This window comes from Manacus vitellinus, unplaced genomic scaffold (genome assembly GCF_001715985.3).
Source record: "Manacus vitellinus isolate BGI_N305 unplaced genomic scaffold, ASM171598v3 scaffold_16_pilon, whole genome shotgun sequence".
Taxonomy (NCBI): domain Eukaryota; kingdom Metazoa; phylum Chordata; class Aves; order Passeriformes; family Pipridae; genus Manacus; species Manacus vitellinus.
In genome coordinates, this window is record NW_021939189.1 from 1,169,212 (window position 1) to 1,184,330 (window position 15,119).

Sequence of the window (15,119 nt, forward strand, 5' to 3'; positions counted from 1 at the left end):
AGCTCCAGGGCGGGGTCACCTTTCCCACTCCCCAGGGAACATCCCGGCACATGGAGCAGCTCCAGCTCTTACCCGCTGCTGGCTTTGGCAGTGCCACCTCTCCTGCCTCTGCCTCCACCTCCAGTCTGTGAAATAAAGGTCAAACTCAGAAATTTGTCCTTGTTCCTCCTGCCAGGGAGTGCCTGGAGCGAGGGAAGGGGGTGGGAAGGGAGCCCATGGGTCAGGTTGGTCCCACAGGGATTCCAGGGATCTCAGATAATCCAACCCTCTGCTCCCCCAGGATTCTGAGAGGTGTCAGAGCCCTCCAGCCCACAGAGCCACAAGGAAGAATCTCCCAAAATCTGCTCCTGGGCTGGAATTCCAGCCACCTCAGCCATCCAGAACTCCACAGTGGGACACGCCGGGATCCAGCCTTTGGCACATGGTGTGTGCTGCAGAGCCAGCCCCAAACAACCCCCTTTGCTGTCCTTTCCCAGCCCCTGGTACTTCCCTTTGCTCCCCCTGCCCTCCCTCCCCTCCCATACTCTACCTCTCCCCTGGGCTGAGCAGCTCCAGTGAGAACCAGCACCAGGAAAAGGCCGGGGGGCCCCCAGGAAGGGCTGGGAGAGGGAGGGGGCAGGAGGTGGTGAAGGGAGGGAAAAAATTAACGAGGCAAGAGAGCGATAAACAGACATAAAATAAAACTGGCAATGCCTCTGGTTAAAGATTAGACTTAAATCAGGAGCTTTGTCGGGGTTGTTGAACTCCAAATGTGCTGCCTCAAAGCTCCACAGAATCTGAATCCCCCTGGGATCCCACTGGGAACAGGACCTGCATCCTGCAGCGGCTCCAGAGCCCATCACGGGCCGAGGGAGCTCAGTCCCTGGTGGGACTCTCCAAGGGAGACCTTGGAGCTCCTTCCAGGGCCTAAAGAGGCTCCAGGAGAGCTGGAGAGGGACTGGGGACAAGGGATGGAGGGACAGGACACAGGGAATGGCTTCCCATTGCCAGAGGGCAGATGGGATAGTGGGAAGGAATTCCTGACTGGGAGGGTGAGGGCACAGGTTGTCCAGAGAAGCTGTGGCTGCCCCTGGATCCCTGGAAGTGTCCAAGGCCAGGTTGGAGCAACCTGGGCTAGTGGAAGGTGTCCCTGCCCATGGCAGGGGGTGGAATGGGATGAGTTTTAAGGTCCCTTCCAACCCAAACTGTTCTGGAATTCTGGGACTCCGTGACCCAGCTGGAACCAGGGGGGAGGGCTGCCCTTGGATACTTTGGATATTTGCATCTCCAGCCCCCCAGGGCAGCCCAGCCCAGGCTCTGGCCGTGCCCATCAGGTCTGACACCAACACAACTGAGGGCGATGATGGGACGGAACGACAATAATGCCAATAATGCCCCTTATCTCGGGGAAGCCACACAGAGCCCTTCCCAGGGCCACGAGCTCTCCCAGAAACATGAGCTCTCCCAGAGGCACGAGTTCTCCCAGAGGCACATCCCGGGGTGCAGGAGCCCGGTCTGCAAACAGCCCTTGGACGGGAGCCCTGAGCTGGGAACCCCCGGTTTCCCCCCAGCCAAACCCCCTCCCCAGCAGGGATCCAGCCCCGTGCCCATCCCGCTCCGGCTGCTCCGGGAAGCCCCGGGAAGCCGCGGGAGGCTCCGGCCCAGCCTTACCGAAGAATTCGTGTTTTTAAAGCAAAATGAGTCACCGGAGCCGCGGGCGCAGCAGCACCGGGCACACCCTGCAGGGCCGCCTTTCCCTCCTCCTTCGGCTCGTTTTTCGTCCTCCTCCTGTGACTCCCTGTTCCCACCGGGAGCCGGGACTGGGATGAGGGACGGGGACACGGCGGGGCCGGGCCCTCCGCGAGTCACCTCCTTGCCAAGGGCGGGGGACAAACGCTGCGGGCTCGCCCAGCTGGTGCCACACACCTCTTCTTCCTCCTTCTCCTTCTCTTCCTCCTCCTCCCTGTTGTTCCCCCACAGCCCCACACGAAGCCCCGCGGGGATGTCCCGGCGCTGCAGCTGCAGGTCCAGCCCAGGAGCCTTTGGTTGTTCCAGGTTCACCTGGGGAATGTTCCCACCTGGCACCGCTTCCACCCTCTCCGCTGAGAGGAGCCCTGGCACGTCCCCGTGTCCCTGTCACCGTCCCTTTGCCTGGTGCCCAGAGCCTGGAGCGTGGGTGGGGCAGCTCTGCTTCCCATGGCACAGCTTTCCATGGCACATCCCTCCCTATGGCACAGCTCTCCCCATGGCACATCCCATCCCATGGCACATCCCCGACGGCACAATTCTCCTGGCAAATCCCTCCTCACGGCACATCCCTGCCCACGGAACACCCCTGCCCATGGCACACCCCTGCCCGCCGGCCCCGGCCGGTGCCTGCGGACGGAGGGAATATTTGAGCAGTTAATAATTAGCAGCTCCCACTTTCCGCCGGCCCCGAAGGAGGGCGAGAGGAGCTGAACTGGAACCGCCCGGCCGCGCTCTGGGCCCCGGCGTCAGCAGCGCGGGACATGCCAAGACCTTTCCTAGCAGCACAACAGAGGCTTTGTAGGAGGTTGTTTTCGCCGGGATCCGCCGGGACGAGCCGCAGCTCCAGCCTTTCCAAAGCCCGCACGCGCTCCAGCCTTTCCAAAGCCCTCGCACGCTCCCGCACTTTGCCAGGGCAAAAATTCCCCCCGTCCTCCTGGGGAGGAGGGGTTGGGGACGGACGTGTCCCAGCGCCCCATCCCGCTCCTAAAGCGCTGCCGAGCGAAACTTCCCTGGATTCCGCTGGAGCCGCGGGAGGGCAGGGAAAGCTCGGCGCGTTCCGGCCCCAGCGCCCCGCCAGCTCCTGCCCACACCTTTCCACGGGGCCGGGACACATTCCCGGCCTCCCAACACGGAGCCGGGGGCCAGTTCCTGCCGTGCAAAGCCTGGGCATCCAGCGGGCAAAGCGGGCAGCGGGAATGCGGCGGGGGAGGCGGCGCGGCCGGTACTTACGGCCGGTACTTACGGCCGGTCCCGGCGGCGCGGGGCGGGCGGCGCTGGCTCCGCACCCGCGGGCGCTCATGTGAGTGCAAAGCCGGCACACATGGCCCGGCCGGGGCGGCACCGCCGCTCCACGGGCTCTGCCACGGGCGGGATCCAGCGGGAAGCGCGGGGAGGCGGCGGCACCCGCCGGGATGATCCCGCGCCCCGACCCGGCTCGGGCAGACCCCGCTCCCGGCTTAGGGAGCGAATTAATTCTGGCTCGTCTTGGAGTGGAACAGGAAAAAGGCAACAAAATAAAACCGGAAATAACTGTGGCCAAACGCTCCCGATGGCTCGGGATTAGTTCGGCCGAGCTGCGAGGAAGTGGAATAAGGGCAGGAAAAAATATTAACTCCCAGCCCTCCCGGTGCATCCCAAGCTCCCAGGGCCGCCGGAAAATCCCAAGACTCGCTGAACTGTCCCCAAGGAGATGGGCGAGTTCCAACCCTCCCAGGGATGAAGAGGGAGATGCTCATTCCCAGATTATTCCCAGCTGGATGGAGGACCCCAGCCAGCCAGAGCAGGAGCCTCCAGCTCTCCCCACACCGGTAGAAAACCTGGGACGTTTCTCCCTTTCTGCTCCCAAAATCCACTGTTTCTGCTGCAGCCTTTGGAAACGTTTCAGAACGTTTGAGGAGCAGGAGGCTGTGGAGGATGGAGAGGGATCCTGGGCATGGATCCTCAATTATTAAGGAGCTGGAAGAAGAGGAATAATGAACTGCTGGAGGGTCATTCCAGCAGGGCTGGTGGATGCCCAGCACTATCCTGTGCTTTAATCCCACTCTTCCATTCATTTCTGAGGTTATCCCTCCCCTGCTGGCACTGGGGCACAGATTCCCCTCGGACACACCTTCCCAGGGCTCTGGGATTCCCATTCCCACCATGGGGGATGCTCCAGAGCCAAGTTCCTGCCCAATTCCCAATGCCAGAGCTCACCCACCATCATCGGGAGGCAGCTACGGGGTGGAGACAGGGATTGGACCAATGGATCAGGAATGGATTTGGATCCCACCAGCAAACCCCAAATCCCATGGACTCAAACTCCCACAAAACTCACCCCTGGCAGCAAACACGGGGTGCTCTGACCACAGCAGGGATGAGCCAGGGATACAGGGATGAGCCAGGGATGCAGGATGGGTGGAGGATGCAGAGATGGACCAGGGATGGAGGGATGGGTGGAGGATGCAGGGATGAGCCAGGGATGCAGGATGGGCCAGGGATGAGCCAGGGATGCAGGGATGGGTAGATGGTGCTGGAGAAGCTGATGCTTCCCGCTGGGTTGATAAAGAGCCCTTTTGCTGGGATGAGGAAAGCCAGGCTGTCCCAGGCACCACAAGGAGGACAATTCCACCACGGTTCCTCCTTGGAGCTGCATCCTGGATAACCAGGTGCCTCTGGATCACCCCCAGCTCCCGCAGTGTTGGCAGCCTGGCACAAAAGGAGGATTTGCTGTGCTGTGCCCTGGGCACATCCATTCCCAGGGGGATTGTCACTGACTGATCCCCCTACGGTCCCCAACCCACAGGATTTCAGGAGGAGCAGGGAGAAAACACTCCCTCTGTGCCCACCCCACACTTTTGGCACCAAGTGTGTGTTTTGAACCCTCTCCAGGCTCTTCTCCCTCCAAAGCAGAGCCCGGGATGTGGATTGACTCCAGGAGCCCCCTCACCTGCCTGGGTTTCTGGGATGCATCAGAGCTGGAAAGGCTGGAATTCTGCTGCTGGGATGGCAGAGAGCCAGGAAAAGCTTTGAAATTACTCTGGATTGTTTGATATGATCACAGACACAATCCCAGCAATAATCCCTGTGCCCAGGAGCAGCTCTGCCAGAGCCACGGGGAGAGGGACTATCCCGAGTCCTTCGACCTCCTGCCTGAGGCAGGACCTTCCTCCCAGCCCTGGGAAACCTCCTGATTCCCAAACCAGCACTTGGAAAGGCTGTGCCAGCCCCTGGTGCCTCCCAGGGAATCACAAAATCACTGAAGTGGGAAAAGCCCTTAAAGATCATCAAATCCAACAATCTCCCAGCACTGCCAAGGCCACCCCTGGACCGTGTCCCCAAGTGCCACATCCACACATCCTTTAAAGCACTTTGTGCAATGAGTGACAGGCCAGTTTCAAACCAGTGGAAACTTCCCAGCACCAAGGGGTTGAAGCCCAGTGGAAAATCCTCTTTTTTGCAGGAAAACGGGACTGGAGTTGCAGCCCAGCCCCGGGAGCAGGATGTCCTGGGGGCTGGACACAACAGACCGGCCAAGAATTCCTGCTGGGATTTGTCCCCGGGGCCAAAGCCCTTGGATGGGGAAGCTCTGCCAGCCTGGGAGAGCCTGAGGAAGAGATTAAGGAGAGAAGCAGCTATTTAACATTCCAGAAGCACAAGGCATCCATGGGATGATCAGTCACTCCAGGCAGATGGGAAATGTGGCTCCTTCCACCACAAACTGAGCAGCAAACACCCAAATCCATCACCAGGCAACAGAGTTAAATCCACTTCTATTTTCAATCCCTGCGTTTTAACGAACTGCTAAGGAATGGAAATCAATATTCTCACCCGAGGAGTGGGAGAATCCTGGAGTGGTTTCTTTTGGATCTTAAAGTTGATCTTGATCCCATCTCACCCCCTGCCATGGGCAGGGACACCTTCCACCAGCCCAGGTTGCTCCAAGCCCCATCCAACCTGGCCTTGGACACTTCCAGGGATCCAGGGGCAGCCACAGCTTCTCTGGGCAACCTGGGCCAGGGCCTGCCCACCCTCCCAGGGAACAATTCCTTCCCAATCTCCCATCTCTCCCTGCCCTCTGGCAGTGGGAAGCCATTCCCTGTGTCCTGTCCCTCCATCCCTTGTCCCCAGTCCCTCTCCAGCTCTCCTGGAGCCCCTTCAGGCCCTGGAAGGGGCTCTCAGTTCTCCCTGGAGCTTTAAGAGCCCTGAATTTCTTACTTTACCAACCATTTTTGTTCAGGTGTTTTTAGTGACCAGTCAATTAAAATTATGATTTAACAAACCCCATGAAACTCAAACCAAAGCAGATTCAGCAGAAATCACTCCTACCAGGAACCCACCTCGTGACCTTCCCCCCAGCAGACAGAGAACATCGATTTGTGCTTCTTACCTCAAACCAGCAAATCAGTGAAAAAATGAGTTATTTTCCACCTTCCTCAGAATCCAAACCTCCCCAAAGCCACCACAGGGCAGGGGGGGGGCTGAGAAGAAGAAGACACCCCGTGCTTGCCTTAAGATAAAAAAATTTATTTTACAGTCTTATAAAGCAGCTTTTACACGAAGCACAAACGCTGACCCATTTTCACGTCGTATAGAAACATAGAGGAACCTCTTCCTGCTGCAAAAAACTCAGGTTTGGCTGAATAGAAAACTAACTGTGCACATTGTGCTTGAACTGCAAAGGCTGTACAGCTTTACAAAGGACCACCCTGCCCAGAGTATCCTGTAAACAAGTTATTGCATATTTACCACACGGGGAGAGCCCGCCCGGCCACGGCGGCGCAGCGAGAACCCGGCAAACCAAAGCCCCACGAGGAGGGGGGTGGGAAGAGCAGCTTCCAGGGAATGGCAGCTTCCAGGGAATGGCAGCTTCCAGGGAATGGCACCTGCCCGCTGGGAGGGTTGTGCTTGTGTCACTGGTCGGGGGGATCCGCGAGCGTGACGCCTCCGACGGCGCCCGGGGACGGCAAATCCCGCGGGAGGATTCGCTGGATCCGGGGCTCCGAGAGCTCGGATCGGAGTCTGGAGTCTGAGGGCTCAGTGCCAAAGATCTGTGTGTCGGTTTGGAGAGTGAAAATCGACAAAAAAACCCAAAAAAAGTCAAAATGGGTTTGGTGGAGGTTTGGGCACCGCTGGCGTTGGCGCCGTGTCCGATGATCCTCTGCCACCGCACAACTCAACTGAGGGAATGCCAGGAGAAACTCCACCCGGATTCTCCACGGTTCTACCACCTCTGCTGGGGCATCCTTGGAGTTCCACCTGTGCTAAGGCCAAGAAAATGCAATGGGATGTTACGGATCAGGTGGTGGGACAAGACCGATGGTGTTGGCACGGCCAGCTCACACTTCTGAGCCGGATCAGCCACGCTCCAATCCTGGAATTGGATGTAATTAGGGAAAAAAAAACAACAAAAATTGGAAATTGTGGCCTCCATAAGGCACCAAAACCATCTCTCGAGCAGCACCCGAAGGGTGTCTCCAGACTCCCCAACTCCCAAACGGGGACAGGGTGGAGGGAAGAAGCAGGAGGGAGATGTCGCAGGAAGGACCAGTTTTTTGGGGGGGAAGCACATTTTTAGGGTGGTTTTGTGTGCGCACAGATATGTAACAAAAATCACCTCTGCTACCTTTGGTATTGAAATTCCTCCTCCACCCCCACGTCCCACACGGATCTGTGTGGTGGGAGCGTGGGCTGGAACATCAAGTAATTCAAAAGTTGCTTCAAATCTCTGCCAGAAATCCCAAAAAGCATCAAAAAAATCAAAGCAATGCTCAAATGCAGATGGATGTTGCCCTTGTGCCCGGCCTCCCTGGGGTTTGGGTGAACACCTGAAGCCCCACCTCCATGGACAGCATGGAATGGGAGCAGTGGGAGCCCCACAGTCAATCCGTGTCCTCTCTGGGAGTTTGGGGTCAGAGCAAACCTCAGCCATGGGCTGGTTTGACTCCTCTGGATCACCCCAGACACCTCAGAGTAATGTGAGTGTAAAGAACTAGGAAACAGGGGAAGAATCCACCTGGTTTCTTCTCCATCCCAGTGTGTGGGTTGGGATGTGTGGGTTGGGATGTGCACAGGGACCACTGGCAGAGCCATGAAGGCAAATCACACCCAAGAACTGCTGGAGGTGTAATGACCCCTTACACTGTAAGACAGTGAATCATGGAATCCTGGAATGGTTTGGGATGGAAAGACCTTAAAGCTCATCCAGTTCCAACCCAGCGACACCTTCCACTAGCCCAGGTTGCTCCAAGCCCTGTCCAACCTGGCCTTGGACACTTCCAGGAGGATGGGGCAGCCACAACCTCTCAGGAATTAAAGCCCAGGCAGAGCTGCAGAGCCCTCTGAGGTAACTTCAATTTCTAAAATGCTTGATGGATCGAGCAGGTTAAAAATTAAAATCACCTCAGGAAAACCTTAATGAACCCCGACTGAATTTCCTGAGCGACTCGGGACGAGCTCCACGTCCCGCTCAGCAACTCGCCATGAGTGTCCCCAAAAAGAAGCGGCCAAAGCTCGGAGAAACCTCTCAGAGGGAATCACAAAACCCAAGACAGGACATCAGGCTCCAGAGGAGGGATCCAAGCTCCGAGGTGACACCAGTGAGGGGTGATGGTGAACCTGGGGGTGATGAGGCTCAGGCTCCGGGGGCCCCGCGAGCCCCACCGAGTTGTGCTTACGTGGCGCCGGCCGCGCGTCCTCCGCCCACACGTCTGGGGAGAAACCCTCCAGCTAAAGGGTCTCCAGCCAGAGGACTGGGGAAAAACTTAAAAAGGTGTATTTGTCACCCCGAGAAAAGAATTCTTATTAAAAAACACCCCCGCCTTTAAAAGATACACTGTGCACTACCCAGGCTACGAGTGAAGTCACATCGACGGCGTCACACCACAGGAGCTGTTCCCACAGAGACACATAAGACTCAGTTTAAGAGGCCACGGATTAACTCTCCAGGCGAGGCCTGCGGGACTTTCCAGACCTCTATGGCTTCTGCAAACATTTTCCTGCAAAAAGGAAAACTAAAACCCGACAAAACCCAGCCTCAGACTCAGGAGCACGGGGGGGTTTCGCTTCGCGGAGCGCAGGGGACGGGTGACGCTCCCCGGCCCCACCCCTCGGACCCAAAGGTTCCCACCCTGGAATGCAGTGATTTCAGGAGAGCAGTTCTAAGGATCACTTCTTTGAACGGGCCGTAGAGAAGCGGGGCCGTCACCCGGCCGGCGGCTTTGGTGGCAGCTCAGTTGTGCTTGGCCCGCCCGCCCCGCAGGTAACTCTTCCACCTCTTGACGAACTCCTTGAAGATGGGCGAGTCGTCGATGGTGCTGAGGAGCTGCAGCTGGTTGATGTGGGTGGTGTGGTAGTCCCAGCGGGCCAGGTTGGGCGCCGTGCCCAGCATGAAGTGGCGCAGGTCGTAGATGGTGCCCGAGCCGGTGTCGTAGAGCGGCAGCATGGCCTTGAGGGACTCCATGCCGCGCTCGTAGAGCAGCCGCGCCTCCCGGCCCAGCTTCTCGCCCGCCGTCTCCTTCAGGTCGTAGAGCCCGATGAGGGAGTACATGAAGCCGTTGAGCACGAAGGAGCTGGGGGACGTGGGGTACTCCTCGTACCAGTCGTGCCGGTTCATGAAGACGGCCTTGACCCCGCGCTGCTCCGCCGGCAGCTTGTAGGGTGCGGTGGCCCTGAGGGCCGCGCCCAGGAAGGCCGCGTCCCGCGTCAGCAGGTAGGCCCGCACCAGCGTGGACATGGCCTGGCCCTGCGCCATGGCCGAGTACCACCCCGGCTCCAGGGATTTGAAGCCCTCCCCCAGCTTCCTGGTCACCATGATGGGCCACCCGCCCCGCTCGTCCTGGTTCCTCACCAGCCAGTCGCTGGCGGCGAAGAAGGCGGCCATGTGCGCCGTGGCCGAGATGGTGACGTTGTCCAGGAAGCCCCTGCCCTTGGCCACCAGTCGGACCACCCGCTTGGGCATGATCTTGGTCTGCTTCACGGCCTTGGTGTTGGAGAGCCCCACGCCCTTGCGCAGGTCGGTGAGCAGGTCCCTGGTCAGGGTGCTCCAGCTGGTGCGCGCCCCGATGCCGTAGTAGATGTCCCTGTCGCGGAAGGCGATGAGCTGCGTGTTGGACACGTAGTGCACCGTGAACAGCTGGTTCTTCTCCGTCGTCTCCAGCACCACCGAAATGCTGCCGTTGGTCACGAACTTGAGGTCGAAGGAGATGATGAAGTCCCGGGTGTTCCCCAGCTGCAGGGACACCCCCTCGCTGGTGTCTGCGAACAAACCCGACAGCTCAGCGCCCCGCAGCCCGGCAGCTGGGCAGGGCAGCTCCCCCGGGGAACCCCCCTCCCCAGGCAGGAGCCCAAAGCTTTCAGGGCAGCCCATCAATAATTCAGTCGTTTCTGGGCTGTTGCACATTATTTAATTAAGCATAAAAGTAAATCTGGGAGCGAAGGGGAGAACCTGTTTGTGCCTCCCATTAAAGGGCTGTGGCAGTGCCAGGGGCTCCATCCAGCGTTTTATGGGATGTTTCTGGCACCTCATGGATGGAGGGGAGCCATGACCCAGCAGCACCCAGGGTTGGGGACAGGCCACCAGCCTGGCAGGGCACAGGGCCCCTCCTGGAATGGGGTGGGCTGGAAGGGACCCTAAAGCTCGTCTCATCCCACCCTACCACGGGTAGGAACACCTTCCCCTAGAGCAGCACCTTTCCTCCAGGATGGGGCACAGCAAGAACTGAGATGCTCCCTGATTTTCCTCTGCTGTAACTCAATAATAAACCAACAACCACCCTTTTGTTCCCAAATTAAAACCTCCCTTGGCACGACCGCTGCTGCAGCTTCACATTCCTGAATAAAGCTCTGCTTTCAGCAAAGGGAAAAAAACCCAGGAATGCCAGAAGCAGGTATTTAGGATCCTCCTGGGACTGTTTCTGGGATTTTTTTCTTTCCCAACCTGACAGACCCAAAACCCGATTAGTTTAATGGGGGGAAAAACCAAGGAATAAAGACGAGTGCGTTAAAATATTTCTTAACCTCTGCATTGGCAAAACTCAGCTTAATTTTAAGCTATAAATTAAATAAAGCTCCCAGGCACTGCCACAGAATAAAATCCAGTGTTCTCTGGATTTGAAAATATCAACTTCTCCCACAAAACCTACAGCGGGAGATCAAAAGGATAATTAATTTGGAAGGCTGAGAGCAAATCCTGGAGGTTTGAATGCACAGAGGGATGATGAACACTTTAAGAGTGTCACATCAAATTAAGGGCTTTCCATGGGATAAAACTCTCCTGGAAAAGGCCATTGTTTCCTTATTTCTGCTCTGGGATGTGGGAAATACCCCGGACACGTTTCTCCGTGCAACCAGCACATCATAGGCAGCTTTTCCTGCCTCCCAAACTAATCCCTGGAATTTTAAAACACCTCCTGTACAGGCTCTGTTGTCCAGTCCCAATTTTTCTGACTGAATGTCACGTTTTCCAAGCTTTTCAAGGAAAAGCTGGGAGTTTTAAGCTCAGCATCTGCTCCGAGAGAAGGAACCGAGCGCTTTGGGCCACCACGTTTTGCTCCTGTGGAAAAAAACCTAATTAACCTCCCTCCTCTCACAGTGCCTGTCAAGTGAGTTTTATGGTTCCTTGTAAATAAATTATAACAAAGAGAATTAGAAAAGAGGGAGGAAAAAGAGTTTGGAGAAGCAAGGAACTAAAGGCTGCTCGTGGCTGCTGTGCCTTAGGCATCCATAAATCCATTACTTAGGGCCTGCTCAGAGGAGTGGATGCATATCCATATCCATGGATTACTCAGCCATCAATAAAGGATGAGGAGAGAACACAGCCCAGACCTTTTATCCTCCCCTCTCCCTGTATTTATCCACTACAAAGACACAAAAGTGTTGGACAACCTTTTCCCGGGAGCCCCAGGGCCGAGGTGCCAACGGAAAATTACTTCATTGTCCTTGGAAGTAATGGACTCATTAATTCCAGTGGGTATTGATTGAGGGAAAATACATTAGGGCCTTATTAATGAGCCTGGCCTGGCACAAGGGGAACTCTTGGATTAAATAATGGGTTTCCCTCCTAAATACCAAACAGAACAGGGGGAATCAGGGAGGTGGCAGCAAAACGTGGTGAAGGGAACAACTGGGAGACCCCAAAACACTCTTGTTCTTTCTCTAAGGCAACTTTAGGGTCTGTCAGGGAGGTTTGGGATGGATACTGGGAGCAGGTTCTTCCCCCTGAGGGTGTCTGGGCACTCCACAGGCTCCCCAGGGTGGTGGACACAGCCCCAGGGAGGGTTTGGACAACGCTCTCGGGCACAGGGAGGGATTTGGGGGTGTCCTCAGGGACTTAATTCTTGAGGTGCAATATATTCTGTAATTCTATCCGGGTTTAGGCAGAATTAAGACCCTAAATTTTACAAGCACAGCTGTATCCCAGTGAAGGGAGAGAGCTCCCGGTCCTGCCCGTGCTCCGGGCTGGAAACAGCCCTTCTGTGCCACCTGTCCCATCCCCTGGCACACCCCACACGGCTCCCACCTCCTCCTGCAGCTGCTATTTTGGGACAGGAGCTGGAAGGCTTGGGAAATGTGACTCCTCATCCCCCTCCATGAGCACATCCAGCCTTTGGGTTGGAGTAGAACAGTGCTGGAAGCCAGTGGGGGGGAGAAAAGAGGGAAAACTCCAGAGGGACAGGAATCAGGGCCTTGGATGAGGCCCTGAGGGGTTGAGGGAAGGGGGGTGAGCTCTCAGGTGAGGTGGATGGGGAATGGAGGATGGGGGATGAAGGATGGGGGATGAAAAGGATGGGGGATGAAAAGGATGGGGAATGAAGGATAAGGAATGAAGGACAGGAAAAGAAGGATGGGGAATGAAGGATAGGGGATGAAGGATAGGGGATGAAAGATAGGGGATGAAGGATGGGGAATCAAGGATGGGGAATCAAGGATGGGGAATCAAGGATAGGGGATGAAGGACAGGGAATGAAAAGGATGGGGAATGAAAAGGATGGGGAATGAAAAGGATGGGGAATGAAAAGGATGGGGAATTAAAAGGATGGGGAATCAAAAGGATGGGGAATGAAGGACAGAGAATCAAGGATGGGGAATGAAGGATGGGAATGAAGGGTAAATGAAAACAAACACATGAATCCCAAGAAGTTAAGGTTCCTCTGGCACAGCATGTTCAAATGAACAGGTTACCTGTGACACCTTCAGGACAACCCACCTGGAGCAGAGAACTGTTTGACCCCGGTGAGCTTGGCTTTGTCCCACACTGTGGTCAGGGAGCAGCCCTTGGGCACGGCCCAGTCCCCAGCCCTGCCCCTGTCCTTGTCCTCAGCAGTCTCATAAACCTCCACGTGCGGCGGCTTCTCCGTCAGGTTCTTGCTGTAGTGGCTCAGCCCGTACTGGGCGATCTGGATGGGGTAGAAGTAGCCCTGGGGCCCCCACTGGGTGGAGAGGGGAACTCCTGGGGGAGGAAGGAGAGGGAGCAGTGGTCAGCACCTTGCCAAAACCCCAGTGCTGGAGCTCTACTGAGTCCTCCTGCAGAGCCAGCACCGCTTCCCCTGCACACACGGGGTGTGGAGGGGTCACCATCTCAGTCCTGGTCAGGGACTGAACTGTTCCCTTTGCCACCAAGATCCATAACTAGTTCAAACTCAGCACTTTGGAGTGGCAGAGGAATCCTTATCACGGGCTTCCCTACATTCACAGACTCATGGAATGGTTTGGGTTGGAAGGGACCTTAAAGCTCATCCCATTCCACTCCCTGCCATGGGCAGGGACACCTTCCACCAGCCCAGAGTGCTCCAACCTGGCCTTGGACACTTCCAGGGATCCAGGGGCAGCCACAGCTTCTCTGGGCAACCTGTGCCAGGGCCTCCCCACCCTCCCAGCCAGGAATCCCTTTCCAATATCCCATCTGTCCCTGCCCTCTGGCAGTGGGAAGCCATTCCCTGTGTCCTGTCCCTCCTTCCCTTGTCCCCAGTCCCTCTCCAGCTCTCCTGGAGCCCCTTTAGGCCCTGCAAGGGGCTCTCAGGTCTCCCTGGAGCCTTCTCTTCTCCAGGTGAACCCCCCCAGCTCTCCCAGCCTGGCTCCATCCTCCTTCCATTGTCACTGGAGCCTCCCACTTATCTCAAAACACATTTTCCAAGCCTGAACAGATTTTTCCCCCCTGCTCCCGAGAGCAGTTAATCCCCAAACGCTTTTCCATCCCCGCAATCCCTTTAACGTCAGTAAATCTTTGCAAATTAAGTGCATCTGTTATTGGGAGATTTTTCTAAGAGTTATTTGCTGCTCAGAGAGCGATTTACCCTCAGCCACAAATCCCTCCCATTACCCAGCTCTCCTGGGAGCGTTCCTGCCTGGAGTGGTGCCTGCAGGAGCCAGCAGGCTCTCCAAGAAGGATTTGCCCTAATTCCACCCCGCAAAGCTGTCCCTTGTCTTCATCCCAGCCTTCCCTGGGATTGTCCCAAAAGCCTGTCCCACTGGCCTCACAAAGGTCTCTCCCTTAGTTTGGGCTTTGGGTGATTTTAGATCTAAAAGAACCCCCTGGAGGCGCCTTAGAGGAATCAGGCAGGAAAATCAGAGAGTTCATCATTTACATCCTGATTTTTGGGTTTTTAATGGGATTTTATGGGTTTTCACAGGGGAGGAGCTCAGTGTCACATAAAACTGCCACCCTCCATCAGGATCCTTGGGATGCACCTGCAGAAATCCCTGCAGAGCTCTACCTGCCCTTCCCAGCTCCCAGGATTTGGGGGGAAAACCCAGGAAGTGGGAACAAGCTGCGTGGGGGAGCCTCATTTGCACATGTTCCTCCCGAAGCAAACACAGGATATTTAAAGTATGGTTAAATCCTGAAGTCCTGAATTTTCTGTGGAACAAATTCCCGACCTCTAAATACAAATCCAAAGAGGGAACAGATCACCAGGTCCTTCCTGCAGCAAACCAAGGACGTTTGGCACTGAAAGGGGAAAATCAAGTTGGCACTTGCACCATTTCCCCCTTGGCAACGTCAGGCTGAGGAACCAATTTGTTCTTCAGGGTGGAACAGTGAAAAGATGACTTAAATTAAATATAAAAAGATATATTTTCATTGTTTTCATACATTTGTTGGTGCTAATGATTATCACTGATGGGATAAACCATCCCAGGAAGGTTTGAATATTCCATCTTATGTGAGCCCCTGGAGGCTCATTAATGCTGAGCATTTCCAGTTAAAGGGACATTCACTGGGAGTGAAAGATGGAAAAAAAGAAGGAAATTTGCTATAAAAGCTTCACTTGATATTCATCCAACCTGACAGGGTGAAATTCTGCAGGACACAGGATGGAACAACCCCTTGGGACAGAGAGGAGGGAACACAGAACATGAGGGAATGGTTTGAGTTGGAAGGGAATTAAAACCCATCCCATCCCACCCCCTGCCAC

The 15,119-nt window shown here is 56.0% G+C and overlaps 1 protein-coding gene across 3 annotated transcripts in view; it reads right to left on the bottom strand.

Moving 5' to 3' along the window:
• Positions 1–6,213: 6,213 nt before the first annotated feature.
• GLCE (glucuronic acid epimerase) overlaps positions 6,214–15,119 on the bottom strand; it is a 22,560-nt gene continuing 13,654 nt past the window's right edge. For all 3 annotated transcript variants that reach the window (XM_029958751.1, XM_029958750.1, XM_029958752.1), the window contains exons 3-4: positions 12,914–13,156; positions 6,214–9,963 (exon numbers count right to left, since the gene is read on the bottom strand). In XM_029958751.1, the coding sequence (XP_029814611.1) occupies positions 8,939–9,963; positions 12,914–13,156 (1,268 nt within the window). In that variant the 3' untranslated portion in view covers positions 6,214–8,938. The remainder of the gene's footprint in view (positions 9,964–12,913; positions 13,157–15,119) is intronic.